Source organism: Sciurus carolinensis, chromosome 7 (assembly GCF_902686445.1).
Source record: "Sciurus carolinensis chromosome 7, mSciCar1.2, whole genome shotgun sequence".
Lineage (NCBI taxonomy): Eukaryota > Metazoa > Chordata > Mammalia > Rodentia > Sciuridae > Sciurus > Sciurus carolinensis.
The window spans coordinates 53,922,725-53,945,916 of record NC_062219.1 but is presented as its reverse complement, the minus strand read 5'-3'; the positions used below and the strand labels follow the sequence as shown (position 1 = coordinate 53,945,916).

The following is a 23,192-nucleotide window of genomic DNA, read 5'->3' as shown; positions in this document are numbered from 1 at the left end:
CAAGAAGGGAAGCAGAAAAGATACTGAACTCCAACAGAAACAATTGTTCAATTTTCCTTCAAGATTCTTTTTCCCCCTATTTTTCTTTTTTCTTTTTTCATCTCTTGCTCTCACATTCCCAACACTTTTGAAATCAAGTACTTTTCATGCATTGGGCTACTGAGGACTGGGAGGTTTGAATAGTATATTATAGTTTTGTTATAAATTTTCATACTTTTACATTTGTTGTTTCTTTTTCTTTTCTTTTCTTTTTACTTGCTCTATTTTCTTCTTATTTATCTGTTTCCTCAGAGTCTTTTTCTCTTTTCTCCTCTAACAACTAACTTCTTTTGATTCCTCTTTCACTCTTCTTATGATCCAGTACCTCTATATTCTCCTCTCTCACCTCATTAACATCACATCCTGTACCCCTCCCCCATTCTCTCTCTGTTCACCATTAGAAATTGTAGACCTTATTGCAAACCTACTGTTTATGTTGTAGATAATAATCAAACACATCATCTCTGTTTATTGTGACAAACTGTTAACATCTTTATAGGGACTATTTGGTTTAAGGTTGCATATTGTTTGCATTGGGTGCTATTAATATTAATCTCCCCCTTAAAGGTGAGGTATTGGAAACCTGTAGGGACACTATAAAACTATAGGGTGGAAACTGTAATACCTTGAATCCATAGAGCTAGAGAGGAAGACATACAACTGAAATGAAAAAACAAGGGAAGAAAGCATCCCAAACAAACGAAGCTGCTACATTAATAGAATTGATTGGCGGCACAGTAGAAGAAATGTCAGAAAAGGAGTTCAGAATGTACATGATTAAAATGATCTATGAAGTAAAGGATGATACAAGAGAGCAAATGCAGGCAGCAAAAGATCACTTCAATAGTTAAAAGAGCAAATGAAAGAAGCAAAAGATTACTTCAGTAAAGAAATAGAGATTCTGAAAAAAACAAAAACAAAACCAAACAGAACTTCTTGAAATTAAGGAAACAATAAACCAAATTAAAAACTCAATAGAAAGCATTGCCAACAGACTTCAGACAATGAAGACAAAATATTTAATATTGAAAATAAAGTTGCCCACACAGAGGAGATGGTAAGAAATCATTAACAGAAGCTCCAAGAATTATCGGATAACATGAAAAGACAAAATTTAAGAATTAACAGGATAGAGTAAGGGACAGAGATACAAACCAAAGGAAAGAACAATCTATTCAATGAAATAATATCAGAAAATTTCCCAAACCTGAAGAATGAAATGGAAAATCATGTACAAGAGGCTTACAGGACACCAAATATACAAAATTACAACAGATCCACACCAAGGCACATTATAATGAAAATGTTCAGCATATAAAATAAAGATAGAATTTTAAAGGCCACAAGAGAAAAGAATCAGATTACATATCGGGGATACCAATTAGGATATCAGCAGATTTCTCAATCCAGACCCTAAAAGCTAGGTGGTCCTAAAACAATATATACCAAGCTCTGAAAGAAAATGGATGCCAACCAAGAATTTTATAGCCAGCAAAACTAAGCTTCAGATTTGATGATGAAATAAAAAGCTTCCATGATAAACAGAAGTTAAAAGAATATACAACTAGAAAACCTGCACTACAGAATATTCTCAACAAAATATTCTATGAAGAGGAAATGAAAAACAACAATGTAGGTCAGCAAAGGGAGAAACTACCCTAAAGGAATAGTCAATCAAAGGAGAAACCAAGTCAATTAAAAAACCAAAAATAAACCAAAATGACTGGGAATACAAATCATATCTTAATAATAATCCTGAATGTTAATGGCCTAAACTCATCAAAAAAAGACATAGACTGGCGGATTAGATTAAAAATAAAGACCCAACAATATGCTGCCTTCAAGAGACTCACCTCCTAGAAGGACACATCCACAGACTGAGGGTGAAAGGTTGGGAAAAAAACATCACTCACATGGAATATGTATAAAAGCAGGGGTTTCCATCATCATATCAGACAAAATGGACTTCAAACAAAAGTTAGTCAGAGGGATAGAGAAGGACATTTCATACTGCTTAAGGGAATCATACACCAACAAGGCATAACAATCACAAATATTTATGCTCCAAACAATGGAGCATCTATATCATATATCCAAAAACCTTCTCAATTTCAAGAATCAAATAGACCACAGCACAATAGTACTGGGTGACTTTAACTCACCTCTCTCACCACTGGATAGATCTTCCAAATAAAAACCAAACAAAGGAACTATAGAACTAAATAATACAATGACTTAGACTTATTGGACATATATAGAGTATTCATTCATCATCGAGTGAATATACTTTATTCTCAGCAGCATGGATCCTTCTCTAAAATAGACCATATCTTAGACCACAAAGTAATTCTCAGCATATAGAAAAAAATAGAAATCCTACCCTGCATTCTATCAGATCTTAATGGAATGAAAGTAGAAACCAATGATAAAATGAAAAATGAAGCTACTCCAACACATGGATACTAAAAAGCATGTTATTGAATGATGAATGGGTAGCAGAAGAAATCAGGGAGGAGATTAAAAAAGTACTTAGAGATAAATGAGAACCCCAGTATAACATATCAAAATCTCTAGGACACTACGAAGGCAGTGCTAAGAGCAAAGTTCATTGCCATTGAGCTCATACATGAAAAGAATAAAAAGTAAACAAATAAATGACCTAACATTACAACTCGAAGCCCTAGGAAAAGAAGAACAAATCAACACCAAAAGTAGTAGAAGAGAGGAAATAATTAAAATCAGCGCTGAAATCAATACAACTGAAACTAAAGAAACAATTGAAAAAATTGACAAAACAAAAAGTTGGTTGTTTGAAAAAATAAATGAAGTTGATGGACACTACTGAAATATAGAAGATAATTAGAATCTATTTTGAAAATTTATACTCCAATAAAATAGAAAATCTCAAAGATATTGAAAAATTTCTAGAGACACATGATCCTCCCAAACTGAATCAGAAGGACATACACAATTTAAACAGATCAATTTCAAGCAATGAAATAGAAGATGACATTAAAAGCCTACTAATCAAGAAAAGCCCAGGATCAGAAGGATTCTCAGTTGAGTTCTACAAGCCTTCAAAGAAGAACTAATACCAATACTCCTCAAATTATTCCATGAAATAGAAAAGGAGGAAACTATTCCAAATTCATTCTATGAAGCTAGTATCACCCTGATACCATAACCAGATAAAGACACATCAAGGAAAGAAAAATTCAGACAATATCCCTGATGAATATAGATGCAAAAATTCTTAACAAAATTCTGGCAAATTGCATGCAAAAACATATTAAAAAGATAGTGCACCACAATCAAGTAGTTCATCTCAGGGATACAAGGTTGGTTCAACATACAGAAATCAATAAGTGTAACTCATCACATCAATAGACTTAAAGTTAAGAATCATATGATCATTTCAGTAGATGCAGAAAAAGCATTTGACAAAATACAGCACCCCTACATATACAAAACACTAGAAAAAATAGGGATAGTAGGAACATAGTTCAACATTGTAAAGGCTATGTATGCTAAGCCCAAGGCCAGTATCATTCTAAATGGAGAAAAACTGAAAGCATTTCCTCTAAAAACTGAAACAACACAGGGATGCCTTTTTTTTAATCAGTTCTATTCAACATAGTCCTTGAAACTCTAGCCAAAGGAATCAGACAGATGAAAGAAATTAAAGGAATACAAATAGGAAAAGAAGAACTCAAACTATCACTATTTGCTGGCAACAAATATAGTGATTCTCTTTATTTAGAGAATCTAAAAAATTCCACCAGAAAACTTCTAGAACTAATAAATGAATTCAGCAAAGTAGCAGGATATAAAATAAATACTCATAAATCTAATGCATTTCTATTCATAAGTGGTGAATCCTCTGAAAGAGAAATTAGAAAACTACCCCATTCACAATAGTCTCAAAAAAAAAAAAAAAAAAAAACTTGGGAATCAATCTAACAAAAGAGGTGAAAGACCTCTACAATGAAAACGATAGAACACTAAAGAAAAAAATTGAAGAAGTCTTTGGAAGATGGAAAGATCTCCCATGTGCCTGGATAGGCAGATTTAATATTGTCAAAATGGCCATACTACCAAAAGTGTTATACAGACTCAATGCAATTCCAATTAAAATCCCAATGTCTTCCTCATAGAAATAGAGAAAGCAATCATGAAATTCATCTGGAAAAATGGGAGACCCAGAATAGCAAAAGCAATCCTTAGCCGGAAGAGTGAAGTAGGAGGCATCACAACACTAGACCTTAAACTATACTACAGAGCAATAGTAACAAAAACAGCATGGTATTGGCACCAAAATAGACAGGTAGACCAATGGCACAAAATTAGAAGACATGGAGACAAACCCACATAAATACAGTTATCTCATACTAGACAAAGGTGCCAAAAACATACAATGGAGAGAAGATAGCCTCTTCAACAAATGGTGCTGGCAAAACTAGAAATCCACATGCAGCAAAATGGAATTAAATCCCTATTTCTCACTCTGCACAAAACTCTGCTCAAAGTGTATCAAAGACTTAGGCACTAGATTAGAGACCTTGTGTCTAACAGAAGAAAAAGTAGGTCCAAATCTCCACCATGTTGACTTAGGACCTGACTACTTCAACAAGACTACTAAAGTGCAAGAAATAAAATCAAGAATCAATAAATGGGATGGATTCAAACTAAAAAGCTTTTTTTTCAGCAAAGGAAACCATCAGTAACATGAACAGAGGGCCTACAGAGTGGGAGAAAATCTTTACCACATGTACTTCAGATAGAGCACTAATCTCCAGAATTCAAAAAACTTAACTTCAAAAATACCAATAACCAATCAATAAGTGGGCTAAAGAACTGAGCAGATACTTCAAAGAATAAATACAATCAATCAACAAATATGTAAAAAAATGTTCAACATCTCTAGCAATTAGAGAAATGCATATCAAAACTACTCTAAGATTTCCTCTCACTCCAGTCAGAATGGCAATTATCAAGAATATAAGCAACAGTAGTGAGAATAAGTGGAAAAAGATACACTCATACATTGCTGATGGGACTGAAAATTGGTCAACCACTATGGAAAGTTGTATGGAGATTCCTCAGAAAGCTTGGAATGGAACCACCATTTGACCCAGCTATCCCACTCTTTGGTCTATACCCAAAGAACTTAAAATCTGTGTATTACAGTGATGCAGTCACATCATGTTTATAGCAGCTCAATTCACAATAGTTAAACTATGGAACCACCTAGATGCCTTTGAATAGATGAGTGGATAAAGAAACTGTGGTATATATACACAACGGAATATTACTCAGCCTTAAAGAACAAAACTATGGCATTTGCAGGTAAATGGATGGAGTTAGAGAATGTCATGCTAAGAGAGATAAGGCAATCCGCCAAAACCAAAGGCCAAATATTTTCTCTGATAAGTAGGTGCTGATAAATAAGGGGCAGCGGTAAGGGAAGAATGGAGGAACTTTGGATTGGGCAGAGGGGATTGGGGAGGGGACAGGGTAGGGGGTGGGAAAGATTGTGGAATGAGATGGACATCATTACCCTATGTAAATGTATGATTGCACGAATGGTGTGACTCTACATAGTGTACTACCAGAGAAATGAAAAGTTGTACTCCATTTGTCTACAGTGAAATGAAATGTATTCTGAAAGTCATGTATAACTAAACAGAACAAATTAAAAAATAAAATTAAAAAATAGAAAAAGTTACAGTGAATTGAAAGAATAATGTATGCTTAAATATCTATGTCTTATTGCTTCAGGTAGTATTGATCCCACTGGACAAATTGAAATATACTATTTGAAGAACAATTAACAAATTAAGTCACTGTTCTTTTTAAATTTTATTGGTCAACCTAAGGAACTTCATATATTGAAGTTTAATCTTGACCCTAGCCATGAATAGATAAATATGTGTTCATACTTTTAAAAAATTCCCATTATCCCCAGATTCAAGAGTAAACCTTTGATGTTAAATCTGTCAAATGTAAATAACCAGTCTTGTCTTTACTTATATAGAACTAAGGCTTTGGAATTCAGTCATGTCACACAAAGAATATATTCATTTGCTTCCTATCAGATTATTGCTTCACTTTTGTAGATACTTGTTAGCAAAATGAAGCCACATATAAATACATCAATCTATGTGTGTGTGTGTGTATGTGTGTACATATCTGTGCTCAATTTTTTACAGCATCTTTTGAGAGTGGATGATTGATTCAGTTTGCTATGGGCTAGGAAAACATTCATGACTGTTCTTTAGAAATTCTGGAAGTATTTGCAAAATTACTGTTTTTCTTAGAATTAATTAGAATTGGATCTAGTTACTAGACTATCTTTTTGATATTAGAGATATTTCATAAGTGCAGGTTCTAAGAAAATACAGCTGTAACAGATACATCAAACTGTTTTATCAGTCTAGGAAAATTTTACCTTTCTGCTGCTTCTTCCTGCTTTTTCTTTTGTAGTTCATCTAATAATCTTTCTAAAATCTTAGAATCAATTTCAGATTTATGCTTTAGATATATTCTATTAAATAAACATTTTCCTGAAATACAGATAAAGAGGATAATATCAATTTTGAAGCTGTATAAAAAGGAGTGAGATATATTTTGGAAATTAACAACAAAAAGTTATTTCTGTGTATATCCAAATATATTTTCCTTTAAAACTTTATCTAAAGAGAACTTAGATTCTTTTTTTTTTTTTTTTTTTGGAGAACTTATATTCCTTAACAAAATTTTTAAGCTTAGGTTCTTTAAATTTTTAAGACTGTCTTAAATATGTTTTTAAAAGGCATATGTTAATATGGTATAAGTAATTAAAACATGAAAAAAATATTACATTTTTTCCCCCTGGAAACTTTCTTTTTAAATATACCTATTTTCTTCAGAGGCAAAGTGACAGAATAATAAAAAATTAACATATTTATGTAGTTAATTGCCCTCAGTATTATGCATCATTCTCTGAGAAATTGTAGTTGAGGCAGGTGTTAGAATTGCAAGCTCTAAAGAACATTTGCAATTACAAGGGCCTGTTGGAATGTTCAACAAGCCAGCACATCCCAGGCCATCTTCTTGGTGGATGGAAGCCTTATTTTGTGTACCAGTAGTTCCTGTAAGGATTACTGGGGCAGTATTTACACTTAAGGAGAATGGAGAGTTCTCTGTACTGTATTTTAACCAAAAATATTATCAGCAATAAAATTTGGTAGAGCGTTTGCCTAGCATGTGTGAGGCACTGGGTTCGATCCTCCGCACCACATAAAAACAAATAAATAAAATAAAGGTATTGTGTCTGTCTACAACTAAAAAAATATTTAAAAAAAATGTTCACTTTCAAATTTACATGATAAATATTTACCAACCGTTGTTTTCTGTATCTGATAAAAGGATTACCATATCAGGTAAAATTCCTTTATCAATTAAGGTCATCCACAGGTCTTTTATAACAGGGCAGTTGTCCAAGATCCATCCTCCATTTTTGGGGGCACCAGAAAACCTATTCTTATTTTCTTCCATCACCTGTGAAAAATTGCACACTGATATTACCATCATAGTTTGACAAGTCAAGGATTCTACCTTAATAGATCATTTTGTGGATCTCAAACAAGTATCTTTTGAGTTCTCACTTTGAGAAGAAAAATGAAAAGAATATCTTAATTTTAAAAGAGAAACAATTTTAAAGCAATAAAAGTGTAAGTTTTAAAAGTTACGAATGGGAAGTAAAAACCTTTATTAAATAAACAATAATGCATTTTTGCTGTATATTCTTCAGTATCATTGAATGCAGATCCCCATTCAGAAGGTCTGGGTGGGCGCAAGTCTGCATTTCTAACATGCTCCTACAGAGGATGGTACATGGACCACTCTGAGTAACCAGGGCCTATCCCAACAGCCTTTGTTCCAACAGCCTTCTGCTTTACACCCTTCAATGTGAGAAGGGACAATTACTGAGATGGTTACTGAAAGTAGTGGGAAGGAACTGGATCAGAACAAATATTGTAGGTGCTTATTGCAGAGTTCTGCTAACCTCTCACCTCCCTGCTCCAGTAGCAATAGCTTCAACACAAATACGAAAACTAGTTACGTGTATCTGTGAATACACAACTCTGAGGGCTTTAAACAAACTGGTGTGCCAGGAGGTAGTCATGGAATATTAGAAGTCAAAGGGGAAGAAATGTCAAGAGACCATGAGCATCCCAAATTATCTATTTTTTAAAAAAATTTTATCTGAGTAAAGAGTCTTTTGAAATAAAAAGAATTTTAAACACTTTGAAATATTTAACACCAAAGGATTCAGAATCAAAAGGAAAAGCTACAAAGAAGAAATAAAAATGGCTAATAAAGTTTTACTATCCAACTTTCAAAGATAGAAAATTAAAACAACATGGAGATATAATTTCTCTACTTATTTCAACTTTTTTTGAAAAAAATGTCTTCATAGTATTTTATTACATGAATAAATCTTACCTTGTTTAAACATTCCCTTACTATATTTGTCACTTATACTTTTATTATAGTACTGTGATGAATATCTTTATATATTAAATCTTTCATATTTTCATAATATTGCAATGGACATATTTATATAAAACATTTGTTTTAAATATTATATATTACTTCAGGTTAGATTCCTAGAAAACATGTTTTTAGATCAAAGGGAATAAGATTGAATATTGCAAAGTCTTTTCATATATACTGCCCAAAACATCCATATCAATTTTCACTCTTCCTAACAGAGTTTGAAAGTAACTATATCATGAGCACCTCACAAGTATTGTTTTAAAACAAATACTGCCAATTTTATAGGTGAGAAATGTTATCTTAAGGTTTTAATTTTCATATTTTTATTGAAACAACCATTATAAATATTTAATTAGCCACTTCTTTGATAAAATGTTTGTATTCCTGGCTTGCATTTATATTGAGGTATTAAATTTTCCCATTGATTTATAAGAAATTAATGTTATATTTATTTTATCTTTTCCCAGTTTCACCTTTGCCTTATAATTTTGACTTTCATGATTTCTTTTTCTTTTTTCTCTTTGGTGCTGGGGATTGAACCCAGGGGTGCTTAACCACTGAGCAATATCCCAGCCCTTTTTCATAATTTATTTAGAGACAGAATCTCTCTGAGTTGCTTAGGGCCCTGCTAAGTTACTGAGGCTGGCTTCCATCCTCCTGCCTCAGCCTCCCAAGCTGCTGGGATTACAGGTGTGCACCACAGCGCCCAGTCATGATTTCCTTAAAGAAAGATAATCTTTTTTTTCTTTTTTTCTTCCTGCCCTGCTCCCCCTTTTCCTTTTTTGTAGTGCTGAAGATCACACCCAGGGCTAGGTACTTGCCAGTACTTACCAGGTTAGGTAAGTATCACTGAGCTAGGTCCCCAGCCTGAGACATTCATTATTAATTAGCCTCTCTATTGATATTTTCTCTAAAGACTTCTGCTGCAGCTGCGCCTGGAGTTCTTGGCACAGTTGGATCTGGATTGTACCTCAAAGGTCGATTTGTTAAAGGTTTGGTTCCCCACTTGGTGCTATTAGGAGTTAGTGGAAATTATAAGAGGTGGTGCCTAGTGGGAGGTCATGCCCTGCTACACACTCCTCTTTCTCCATGATGACCTTCCTCACTAATCACAGACCCCAAAGCAACCTGGGCCAACTGATCTTGGACTGAAGCCCTGCAAACTGGGAGCTCCAAATAAACCATTTCTCTTTATAAATTATCTGGGGTATGTTACAGTGATAAGAAACCTAACACAATCCTTGACCATTCTAAGATCATTTCAATGTTACTGTACTTTCTTTTAGTTTAAAAAATGTCATTTTAACATTTATCTATTTAATTTATGTGGAATTATTTATTTTGATATAAGGTGAGAATCTTAATAGGTTCCCCCAGCTAATTTTATCAACACTGAATTGACAGAATTTATCAATTCTTTCTTTTAGCACATGCTAATTTTTTTTATTCTTAAATTTTTTAATGCTATCTGTGTTCAAATACAACAAAGTCATGTATAAAAACTGTCCTGCCTTCAATGAATTCTTAAAATATGCTAATATTTTATTTATACTGAGTCTGTTTCTGTAACTTCTCTGTGGTTCTCTCCATTCTTATATGATGATTAGATAGTATTAGGACACATTTTAGTAGCTAGTAGAACAAGTGTCTATTATACTTCTTTGTCAAACTGCTCTTGTCTAGTCCAACTATTGATTCTTCCAAATAAACATCAGAGTCATGTTTGTTTAGAAAAAATTGGTTTTTGAGAATTTTATTACAAATATATCAGATAGTATGTATTAGGACTTTGAAGGCATTAAAAATATTTTTACTTCTTTACAAAAAAGAAAGTTACCAAACATATAAATTGAGAAAGATATTTTAGTAAGATTTTGTCTTTACATACAAGAAATGGTTATGCCTTTATGTGTTGACATCTGCTTATGTTCCCATTTAAAGTGTAACATTTTTATTCATGTGGCTCTCTTATCTTTATTTCAAACTTATTGTTAGTTATTTTACATTTATTTTCCTGTCTCGTGTGGATTTTTAAAAATTCCTTTGGCTATCTTATTTCTGAACATGCTTATTAGCTCTATCTGTTTTAAGATTTTCTTGGATATTTTTAGAATAAACACAATCAACTGGAAAAATGATTATATGTCTCCTCTGTTCCAATAGTTATTTCTCTTATTTATGTTTCAAGGCATTTTGTATAGCTCAAATTTCCACAGATCACTAAAAATGGGAGTAAGAGGAATATCAATGTCTCATTTCTACTTTAATGTTATGTAGTCTGTAATCCTAAGCTAGATCTTCTTTATCAGGTTTAAAAGGCATTCTGATGTTCTTAATGTATAAGATGATTTATTGTGATAATCATTTGTGCTATTCTTGTGTTTTTTTTTTTTTTTTTTTTTTTTTAGTGGTGCTGGGGCTTGTGCATGCTATGCAAGAACTCTACCAACTGAGCTATATCCCCAGCCTGTCTTTTTTCCATTGTCACTCTGAGAAGAAAGTCAGCCCTTCTGAATTCCTTTTTGGGAGAACTTTGTGTGGCAGGACTGACTGCAGGAATAGTCTTTTTGACTTTAAATTCTTCCAAGTGATACTGCTGCAGGTGGAAAATTATCACCTACTGAAAACCAGTGGAACAAAGGAAGGGGAAGGAAAGACTATTGGCCTGATCACTGGTTTCAAGGAAAGAGGTGACTGACAGGGAGGTGCTGAAGTAGCTCAAGCTACTCAAGACCAGGAAAGTTCAAAGTTGAGGTCAAGAAAGGTTTGGGGGATAGGGATTTGGGGTGCCTGGGGTAGGGGCAAGTTTTGGATGTATCAGCAATGTGAGGGGAATCCCTAGTTGAGATAATTGTGAGGAGAAGGTGGAAACCTTCCTTAGGATTTCATATCCTAAAGAATTTTAGCATGTGTGGCCAAGCAGAGACATGTGAGACTCCAAATCTGTAAACTCTGCTCCTGGGGGAAGGGAATAGCAGGGACCATCTCCCCAGGAGGACTGTGTCTAGCCAGCTTTTATCACCTGAGAATTGTAGAACTGGGTTTTTAAGGTCTGAACAGCTAAAAATAAAGGGTACTTTCTTTAGACATCTTCAGGGGAGGAGTGAGTGAGAGAAAATAATACTTTTATCCTCTTGTGATTTTAATAATAAAATGTTTATTTTTCTGCATTAATAATGCTACTTCTGGATTCCCTTTTCTTTGCCCTTTTATGTTTATATTCTCTCACTTGTGAATAGATGGATGGCAGATGGACACATAGCAGACTGAGACTGAAGGAATCAGAGAAAGTAGGACATGACCCAGAGGGGTGCGGCAGCATAGAAGGACATATTGACTGCACCAGCTCTGAAGATACAATGCAGAAATGGACCAGACTAGACACGTAGATATGTTAGCAAGACAGAATCATGCTGAGAGGGAAGCAAAGCAAAACATAATGTCTGACACTGAGAAGGATGGAATGATAGGTGAAGCAGGTTGTTGAAGGATCCATACCACCAGATTTCAAGACTTAGAAAGCTATAGTAGTTAAGATACAAGGTGCTGGCAGAGATAGGCAATGGAATAGAACAGAGTCCAGAACAGATCACACTTAGAGAACTACTTGGTTTATGTTCATGGAGAAAGCATGGTCTTTTCAATAAATGGTGCTAAAGCAACTGAATATCTCTACTGGAAAAATGTGATCCTTGACCCTCATATTTTGGTTTTCATTTGTATTTTTCGGATACAAATGAAAACCTTATCATGTTTGTTGGTCATTTTGATTTTACGACATATAAAAACTAGTTAAAAATGGACATTAGTATAAGTATAGGAGACTATCTTCCTGACCTTTGGATAGGCAAAGATTTCATCAATAGGCCATAAAGGTGCTAACTGTGAAATAAAAAGTTATTAAATTGAACTGTACTGAAAAGAACTTCCATTATTCAAGATAGAAGACATCTGAAAAGATAATTGTTAAATATCCAACAAAGTTCTCATATCCAGAATGCACAAAGAAATTCAAATAAAAAGAGACAAACAATTCAATAAAATAATCATAAAACTAATATGGGCAGGCCCTTTGCAAAAGAGCATACCTTTAGCTTCTTTTTTTAAAACTTATTTCCAGCTTCTTATGAAAAAAATTTCCTGCTTATGTCCCTAATCTTTTCAGAAATGACAATCTGATATGAACTTTTATGTTAAAATCTCATATGATTCACAGACCGCCCCTATTACCAGAATTGCAGTTCACTACCAAAACATACTACATGTAGTCCCTGTATTAAAAATGTTTTAGTAGTGCTCCCTGTAAATCTGTACACTCCAGGATAAAGTTAGAAGAGAATGAAGCACATTTTGAGTCAAGGGCAAAGACTTCCAGAGTCCCAAACTTGTCCCTCACTTACATGTCTCCTCCTCTTGATGTTTTGTCTCACCACTCAGGCAAAGACGGCGGCTCCCACCCTCATGGAATTCCTACACCTTGTATATATTTATTTGCCACTATGTAAACTAGTAACTGATAATTCAGTTACTGATAATTCAACTCAGTCTTCCTCACCTGATTGAAAGCTCCTTAAAGGCAAGACCTGTGTTGAATTCATTTTTAGATCCCTGGTATCTAACATAATACCAGGTACAATGTTTCTAAAGGAAAAAAATGATGACAGAACTACGTGAAGAGGCAGAGATGTTAAAAGTTCTGTGTGGTAAGCTCGGAGGGAGTTAAGGAATCAAGGAACCCAAGAGTCAGGAGGGCTGGTGTAGTTGGAAACCGGAGGAAACCCCGCAACACAAAGTGGTTCTATACGCTCATGTAGTAACTTTTCTTATTCCCACTGTAGAGACCAGGCTGTGCCCTACTTTAAGTTACTCCATGAAGAATAGAACAGTAGTGTTCAGACTGTGCCTAACCCTGAGTTACTCCAGTAGGTTACCATAAACTACTTCATTTTAAGGGTAAGTACTGAGGTGGAATGATTCTTCACCTTGTTTGTACACGCAAACAACCCCCCATCTTGCTAATAAAAATGATGATCTGTGAACTTATGGAATTAATCAGAAGCACATGAAGCATGAGCATATCAAAATGATATCAGGAAAAAACTGGCCATGAGTTTACCATACACACAGACCACTGAATGAAGAAAACCCTTTACTCAAGGCCCATAATAGGAGGAACACTCTGTAACTGGACATAGTGGAAAGACACAAATGTGTTTGGTCTATGTTAATGACATAGCTCACTCATGATACCACATAATAATTTATGTTTAATCCCAGAAGAATACAGAAGTACACTGAAAACCATAAAACTGCTTTATTCTGTCTTTGAATATTGCTCCAAATGCTTACCCAAGATCTCAGTCCAAAATCAGACCCTTACAGATATCCTGTCCTTTATAAGTGAAAGATAAGCCTTCTGATTTACAATTAATATGACACAGCATTTGAGACTTTCTTCTCACCTCCTTCTGTTGGATGAAAAATTACATGTGTGTCTACATATCTTTTCTATGAATGCATGTTCAGGGTGGTGGATGAAATTAGCCCTGGAACAAACTTCTTCTAAGTCTATGACTAGTTAACTCATAGATGAAATATTTAATTTTGGCGCTGGTTTCATATGCATCATCTTTTAGCCAACTTAACTGAATCAGGACAATCAAAGTTAATGAGTTAATTTTAAAGCTATGAAATTGGGTCACAATTTCATAATTGAATAATTGAAAATTTACCAGAGAGCATCAGTAATACTTTACACCTAACAATGTTAACTACAAAATGTTCATGAGTCTACATCTTTAAATACTGTAAAATAAAACTAAAACAAGTATACACACTAGATGGACATTTTCTTAGTTAGAGTTAAGTCAACGATAAAAATTAACAAACGAAATTATTACTTCTTTGAGGATTTCCTCCAAGATTTCAGCATGCTTTTCATAGGGATGTTCAAAGTTCATATCCTTTGTTGTTTTTAGACTCTCTTCAAGCATGGAAATAACTGCTGGATGATTTGCAGTTACCTCTTCAATTGAGTATTCTATTGTGAATAAAGTAAAATAAGTTAATAAATTAAAGCCATTAGACTTTTAGTGGACAAAACTATTTACAATTAAACATGATTGCTAATACTTGATCCAGGAAGTTACATTACTGCACGTGATGTGACGGAAGAAGGGAGAAGTATAAGGAGAAGAGATATTAAGTGACAAATCACAGAATTATGAACTCACTGAACAGTGTCTTAAAGCCAGTGCATCAGAATAAGAGCTCACGAGGCAAGAAGGAAGTCATGTCAAGTAAGAGCAAAGCCAAGGAAGCTGGGGAGGAGACACAGGGACCAGGGGATTTCAGGAGTCAAGCTAAGCTCAAACATCACAGTCAGAAAATTTGATGAAGGCTTCCAGCTACAAGCATGAAGCCAGATGAGATGGTAAGGGGACAGAAAGTAAGCAAGTTGGAGGGAACTGGGGAAAGGGGGGCACAGGCTTGCTTTTCAAGTGTTACACTTGATTCTTGGTCTTATCCGTTGTGGAAGTGCCTCCCTACACTTAGGCTGCACTGATTTAAATGTTTATCCATTCCTCCAGTGAGCCAGGACTGACAGCTCCACCTGACTCCCCTACTTCCTCCTTTCCAGTCATGCTCTTGAGTTGCTGTCCCAGGGATCTAACCACTGGGACTCTGTCCTGAGCCCAGTTGATATCAGCCCAGAAAACCCCCAAAGGGCCTTCAAAAAGCAGCTGCCTGCTGCTCTCCTTGCCTTGAAGTGTTCTCATGGATGGCAAGAGAGTTTCCAGAAAATCAGAGTAGAAGGATCAAGAACCTATCATCTTCCTACAATCATGGAAGAGGGGAGCACAGTGAGGCATAAATAGCGAGGCAAAGATGCTCAATGTGCAAGCTGCTAGTTGTTCACTCAACATCCATTCTTCTATTCCTTAGTTATGTAACCCTGATTTTGTCAAGGCCAGTAGTGTACTTAGATGAGACACTACCTCTTCCAACTTTCCTTATAGCTCGAATAGTCAGAAAGTTGAAAGCAATTTTTTTTTTTTTGCAAATTTCCTATCAACATTTTAAGAGGGTTAATTTAGCTGGGTAAAGTGCCAGATTTTGTCTCTAGCTTTTAACCTGCTTCAGCAGCCATCCTGTGACATCCTGTGTATGACAGCACATGTCAGAGTTGGCAGAGCAGAGACTTCCTGTTTACCCATAATCTTTTCAACAAAAGCACACATCATATGCTATTCTCCCATGTTCGGGTTTGTGTAACTGTTCATAATATATAGAGTAAGTTGGGTATTGTTAGTGTTTTTATTTAAAAATCACACATTTTCCCCAAATTCTGAAGGAGGTATTTGTGTTTTTTAGGAGTCACAAGCTAAGAGAACCAAATTACCCCATTATTTACCTTCGTCTAAATCCAAATTTTGGCTGTAAGTAAAGTCTTGAGAGTACCCTTGGCTTGTGGATGTTTCAGTGATTTCTTTCTCATCTGTGAATGAAACATCGTTAACAACCAAAGAAGAGAACTAAAGTAGGTGGATTCCCAAAGAAGGTTGTGGTAGGGGTCCAGGAACCCAGGATTTGTAGTCCTAAATTTTAATTTTTAATTGAAATGGGTGAACATATCTATTAGGAGGGGAAATAAAGATAATGACTTAACGTGCAGCAAAACTAGTAGTAACTTCAGTTTCACATAATGCCACTGTATCTAAATTGGAAAAGAAAATCAAAAGTGACCTTTCTGAGGTGACTAATAGTCTCTTAACTTCAAGAGGCTGTGTTTATCCCAGAGACATAGGGTAAAAAAGGGAGTCTTTGTATTAATGTACACTGGCTCTTACTAGTATCCACACCTTAGTGGTCATGTCTGCTCCTAGCCTGGAATGCCTCCCTAAAAGAGATAACAGACTGTCCAGGGGCTCTCTTTGTAGTCTGGTGCTGGGAACTTCACAGCTGCAGAGATGGGGCTCTCAGCTGCCACTTGGGAGCCAACATTTGAATGTATAGGGCTGTCTTCTGTGAAGGCTGTGTGTGTGTTAGGGGAGATAACAAGTTTCTGACATTGCCCAGTTTAATTCCTAATAGGATTGAAGTAAATAGAGGAAAATACATCTGTCTGAATCAGTAGGAGGAACCAAACCGAAAATAAATAAATAAATAAACTCTAAACAAAAACCCACCAGAATATAAGAAAACACACACACACACACATACACACACATTATATTCTGGTTGAGGGGAAGACTAAATCTCAAAGTAAAGAAAGAAATCAAAAATGGAAAAACAATGAATTGATTAAAAAAACTACAAAAGATATCTCTGTGTACTTCAAAAATAACAATGTGATTTAGAAGATAAACTTCTAAAACTGGAAAAGATATGAAAAATATGAGACTAATATAGAAATTTTATATAGAGACCATATGATGGATTTAACAATTTAGAAAAAAGACCAAAAGATAAAAATGGTCACCTCAGAAAAGAAATAAATGGCAAACAAATATCAAAATAATGAACTTCAGAAGTAAAAATTTAAAAATAACACTTCAGAAAAATCCTTGGGAGAAACTAGTAAGAACCAAACAATGACATGTATTTTGTATATTACTGAGGAGAATATAACTTGTAACAATTTTTATTAAAAGATTTTGACTGTGTATAGCTCCAAATTCATTAATTCAGTAATTCCACTTGTTAACATGCAGATAAAGTTTTATATTAAAAAAGTTATTGAAACATAATTTATAGTCACAGAAAAAAAAGTAACAAATTTCCAACATGAAGAACTGATTAAAACTACTACCTATCCATATTGTGCAGTAATTTAAAATGAAGGTTAAACTATTTCCCAATGAAATAGTATAATTAAATGATACACTGTAAGTCAAAAAAGGCAAAAGCAGTTTGTAATATAGCTTTATGTAATGCTATCTTACATATAGCTATAATCACACAATGTTATGTAATGTAATGCTGTGTGCTCTCTTCTGTTATGTTAAAATATGAACAGAAAAATTTTATAAGGACAAAGAGCACAATGGATAAATGACAAAATTTTACAGTCCAACTTAGGTGTTTCTGATGATCTGATTCTAGTAAAGGAAGTAGAGAGCTTTTAAGAAATAATTTATAATTATATAATAATGATTGTATAATGGTTGGAAAGAGTAAACTTTTTTTCTTTGGGCTCTACTTGTATTATCTTCCCATTTTCTATGATTTCTTATTCATTCTAGTCAAATCTATTTTTTGTTCTATAGCTGTTCAGTTTAACTGTAAGAAGAAAGCTAACTTTTTTTCTTCTGAAGTTTTCCATTTTTGTGGTAATTCTAAGCTTCAATATAAGTATGAGCAAAGATAAATGGAAGTAGGATCCATAAACATGGCATTAGTAGTTCACTTTATTACCGTCTTTATCAATGTTAGAAGGTAGATTATCAAGGACATTCTCCGACTTCCTTTTGGCTTCTTCAGTGTCCTCTAACAAGACGTTTGTTTGGGATTCTTGAGTGTATCCTGTAGCAAAAGAATAAAATATTTTATCAGCTAATCTACTTACATTAGGAAAGATACAGTCAGTATCAGTGGCAACAGATTTCTTTACCTTCTTCATTAACTGAAGAGGGTAAAGCTGCATCCTCTGGGAGTACTCCATTCTCTTTTTTTTCCAATTCTTTTTCAATTTCTCTTAATTTTATCTCAGCTGAAAAATAATAATTGGCCTGTGTTAGAAAAAAGTAGCTGTAAGTAGGAAGGCTGGAAAACCAACTAAAGTCTCTGTTTTAAAGTCGGACAGACTTAGGCTTGAGTTCTGATCATTGCATAAGAGCTGTGGGCTTTGGTAAGTCACTCCATTTCTTTGTCTCAAATTCTAGTAGGCAAAATGAGGATCATTAAACTTAAAGCATGGCTGTGAGCATGGCTGGCACACAGGAAGTCTGCCTCACTTTAGCTTCTATCCTTTAAATTATTATATATTTTTTATGTTCAAAAAACCTCAAGGCTCTCTCCACTGACAAATTTTTCTTAAAAATATACTGGGGTAACACTGAACAGCAAAAAATTTCCAACGTTTGAAATTTTAAAAATGAAATTTCCTCAAGATTCAGGAAGATGGCGGAAGGGAGGTAGGCAGCGAGTCCTGATCTCACCACAGGGAGAGGAGGCAGAATTGAGAGGTGGGCAGCTAAACAGATGCTCTAAGATTTGGGACTACATAGTCTGAGATCTGAATAGACTGGAAGATAGCTTGCCAGTGGAGAAAACAAGACTCAAGAGTGCCCTAACCTACTCCTGTGGATGGGGCAGGGAGGGGCATCAGAGAGACAGCCGGGAAGTGGACAGTTTCTTAAGCTCACCCACTTAAAAACTGGTGGAAAGACAGACAAAATTTAAAACGCAGAAGGCTCCTTAAAACAGCACAAACTGATTAAAACCAAATTGTGAAAAGAAAACTGATCCAGGGACCTGCAGCTGTCTTGTGGAGCCCACAGGGGACCAGTCGTTCTTGTAAATCAGTGTAGGGTCTTCCATTGCCCAGATAACTGCAAATTTAACCAGAGGGAAGCCCCCTGCAGTGGACCTCTTAAGAATCTGGCCAGAAAGAACTTCTGGAAGGACTACTACTAGCTGTAGATCTTCAAAGCCCCCTCCCTTCCCCATCCCTGAAACAAGGGGAATGGAGTGAGCTAGAGGGGACCTGGGCTGCGGAAGTGCAGCAAGCCCTTCTCAGCTGCTGCGACCCAGGCAAGGGTAGAAAGCTCTGAGCAGGCTCCCTCTACTCAGACAGAGGCTACACTGAAGCAGCTTTGACCTGGAACAAAGGAAAGTTGGTTCACCAGCCCCTTTCTCCCTCCCCCTGGCACTTGATGGGAGGCACTGTGGAAAGACTAGGGATAGTCCCTACCATCACAGCACCACACCAGGGGAAAAGCTGCCTGAAGACCCAGTGACATGCAGACCCAGAGGAAATTACCAGAGTTTATTCAGCAGAAAGGGGAGGATACAAGCCTAAATAGGTACACAGTCTGGAACATGATTGCAACTGGCAACTGACAGGACATTGTTTGGTTACTTGTGGGACCTTGCACCAGATTTACTAAGCAGAGGAAATCAATGCCCACCCTTCACAACCTGTGGTGGAGAAAACAAGAGTCCAGGTGAACCACTAAAGACCCTCTACTATAATCTCAGAGAATGGAAGCAGCAGGCAGAATACTCCTGCACCACAGAACACCTGCAGAAAACCCACAGCCAGTGTTCTTGCACACACAGACAGCAACCAGGATCTTGGTTCCTGCTAAAAGAATCTAGCAGAGGGGAACAGGTATACTGGTGATCCACAGCAAACACACGTACTTCAGAAACTATCTGAACTTGTAACATTAGAATCAGCCAATTCACAACACTGCACCTTCTGAGACTGTAAACAACTCTAATGTTAACCTTGATCATATAAGTAACTCCTTAACTTGAATGATAATATTAACCCAATAGCCAACGTTGTACCTCCAACCCATTTGAATGTATTTTATCTAATGGTTTAAAGCATCAATTGGAATCAGTTAACCCCCTACTCTTCCTCTTTCAGTATGCATTACTACCTCAAATAACACACCTTCATCTATTTTTCCTTTTTATCTTGGTGTAAATTACCCTTTTGTAGCCCCCCTCCTTCTTTCTCCCTCTCCCATTTGCCCAAACTGTGTTCCTACTTCCTTTTAGCACTCACTTAAGGTTATATTAAGTTTGCTAAATTTAACTACTAATTTTTTGACATGTTCAAGAACTTTATTGTAGGTTTACACCTGAATTTGAGGAACCACAGAGAATAATTACAATAAGTTTTTGCTCTTACAAGGTTGAATAGTATGAGGCTTGGCTCAGAAGTGATTACAGTAAATAGGGATCAGTGGTTTCTCTCTTTTATTTGTTCCTTTCAGTTATATATGACAATAGAGTAGATTTATATATATATAAACATGGAGTATATCTTACTCTAATTAGGATCCATCTTGTGGTTGTACATGATGTGGAGATTCACTGTAGTGTAATTATATATGTACATAGGAGAGTTATGTCAGATTCATTCCACTGTCTTTCCTATTTCTACCCCCTCCCTTCCCTTCTTTCTCCTTTATCTAATCCACTGAATCTCTTCAGTGGTATTTTTTCAAGAGGAGCTGATATTGGGATCAGCAGAGGGCACACTTTGAATTAAAATATCATTATCTAGATATCAACCCAACCCAGGGCTCTTAAGAAAAAGAAGTTCAGGTAGTTGTCCTTCATTTAAAAGAAGTCAGAACTATACTGCTAGATCAGTAGACAAACAATATGAAAAAGCAAGGGAACAAACCAACTGTAACAATCCATAGTGCTTCAACAACAGATTTCAATGACACCACAGTGGAGGAAATGTCAGAGAAGGAATTTTTGAAAATGTATAGTTAAACCGTTCCATGAGCTAAAAGATTATGTAAGGAGTGAAATAAGAGAAAATAAGGAAATGAAAGATCACCTCAATAAAGAGATAGAGATTCTGAAAAAGAATTAAACAGAAATCCTAAAAATGAAGGAATCAATAAATCAAATTAAATATTAAATGAAAATACATTTAATACATTAGACCACTTTGAGGACAGATGTTCAAGTCTCAAAGACTAAGTATATAATCCTGAAAATAAAGTGAACCCTAGATAAAAGATATTAAGAGACCATTAACAGAATATTCAAGAAATCTGGGATAATGTTAAAGGGTCAAATTTAAGATTTATTGGGATAGATGAAGGCTCTGAAACACAAACTAAAGGAATGCACAATCTTTCAATGAAATAATATCAGAAAAATTTCCAGACCTTAAGAATGAAATTCAAATACAAGAAGTATATCGGACTTGGAATATAAAAAATCACAGGAGATTAGAAATCAATGATAAAGATAAAAAATAGAAACCACTCTAACACCTGGAAATTAAATAGTACACTCTTAAACAATGAATGGCTAGCAGAAAAAAATCAACGGAGAAATAAAGTCATTAAAGATGAATGAGAACTGTGATGCGACATATCAAAATCTTTGGACAGTATGAAGGCAATTCTCAGAGGAAAGTTCATAGCATTGAGCTCATACAGTAGAAGAATAGAAAGATACCAAACAAATAACCTAATATTACACCTCAAGGTCCTAGAAAAAGAAGAACAAACCAACACCAACATCAGTAAGATATAATTAAAATCAGAGCTAAAATAAGTGAAATTGAGATTAAAAAAAACCACAAAAGAGCAATGAAACAAGGAGTTGGTTTTTTGAAAGGATAAACAAAATTGACAAACCTAACTAATTCATAGCCAAACTAACTAAAAGAAAGAAAAAAATTCAAATTATCAAATTCCAAGATGAAAAAGGAAATATCACCACAGACATATACTGTATATACTGAAATACAAAGGAACATCAGAAACTATTTTGAAAATTTATACTCTGATAAAATAGAAAATCTTCAAATATGGAAAATTCCTACAGACATATAACCTACCCAAATTGAACCAGGAAGACACAGAAAACTTAAAACAGATTAATTTCTATAATGAAATTGAAGCAGTCATGGAGAGGATTCATCTCAGGTATACAAAATAGGTTCAACATACAGAAATCAATAAATCTAATCCACCACATAAATAGATTTAAAGAAAAGAATCATATGCTTATTTCAATAGTTGCAGAAAAAGTATTTGACAAAGTGCAGCACTCATTCATGTTTAAAACACTAGAAAAACTAGAGGAACTTACTCAACACTGTAAAGGCTATATAAGATAAGCCCAAGGCTAACATTATTCTGAATGGGGAAAAACTGAAAGCATTTCTTCTAAAAACAAGAATAAGACAAGGATGCCTACTTTAACCATTCCTGTTCCACATAGTCATTGAAACTCTGGCCAGAACAATTAGGTAAGAGAATGAATTAAATGAATGGAATAGGAAAGAAAGAGTTCAAATTATCTCTGTTTGGCAAGGACATGTTCCTATATTTAGAAGACTTCTGGGACTCATAAATGAATTCAACAAAATAGCTGGATACAAAATCAACACCCATAAATCAATTGGGTTTCTATGCTACAAGGATAAATCTGCTGAAAAAGAAATTAGGAAATATCCTATTCATAATAGCCTCAAACAAAAAAATACTGGAAATCAATCTAACAAAAGGGTGAAGGACCTCTACAATGAAAACAACAGAACATTAAAGAAATTGAAGACCTTAAAAGATGGAAAGATTGCCCATGTTCTTGGATAGGCAGAATTAATAGTCAAAATGGCCATTCTACAAAAACACTACACAGATTCAATGCAATTCTCATCAAAATTCCAATGACATTCTTCTCATAGAAATAGAAAAGGCAGTCATGAAATTCATTTGGAAAATTAAGAGGTCCAGAATAGCCAAATCAATCTGTGGTGAGAAAAGTGAATCAGGAGGCATTACAATACCCGACTTCAAATTATATTACAGAGGTATAGTAATAAAAACAGCAAGGTACTGGAACCAAAATAGGCATGATTGGTCAGGAGAAAAAGCACAAGACTTTGGAAATGAGAGTTC

The 23,192-nt window shown here is 34.9% G+C and overlaps 1 protein-coding gene across 7 annotated transcripts in view; it reads right to left on the bottom strand.

The window, feature by feature from the left end:
* Ak9 (adenylate kinase 9) overlaps window positions 1–23,192 on the bottom strand; it is a 162,438-nt gene that overhangs the window by 64,583 nt on the left and 74,663 nt on the right. For all 7 annotated transcript variants that reach the window (XM_047559519.1, XM_047559521.1, XM_047559514.1 and 4 more), the window contains 6 exons: window positions 18,194–18,292; window positions 17,998–18,105; window positions 15,995–16,078; window positions 14,481–14,620; window positions 7,422–7,578; window positions 6,488–6,602 (listed from right to left, as the gene is read on the bottom strand). In XM_047559519.1, the coding sequence (XP_047415475.1) occupies window positions 6,488–6,602; window positions 7,422–7,578; window positions 14,481–14,620; window positions 15,995–16,078; window positions 17,998–18,105; window positions 18,194–18,292 (703 nt within the window). The remainder of the gene's footprint in view (window positions 1–6,487; window positions 6,603–7,421; window positions 7,579–14,480; window positions 14,621–15,994; window positions 16,079–17,997; window positions 18,106–18,193; window positions 18,293–23,192) is intronic.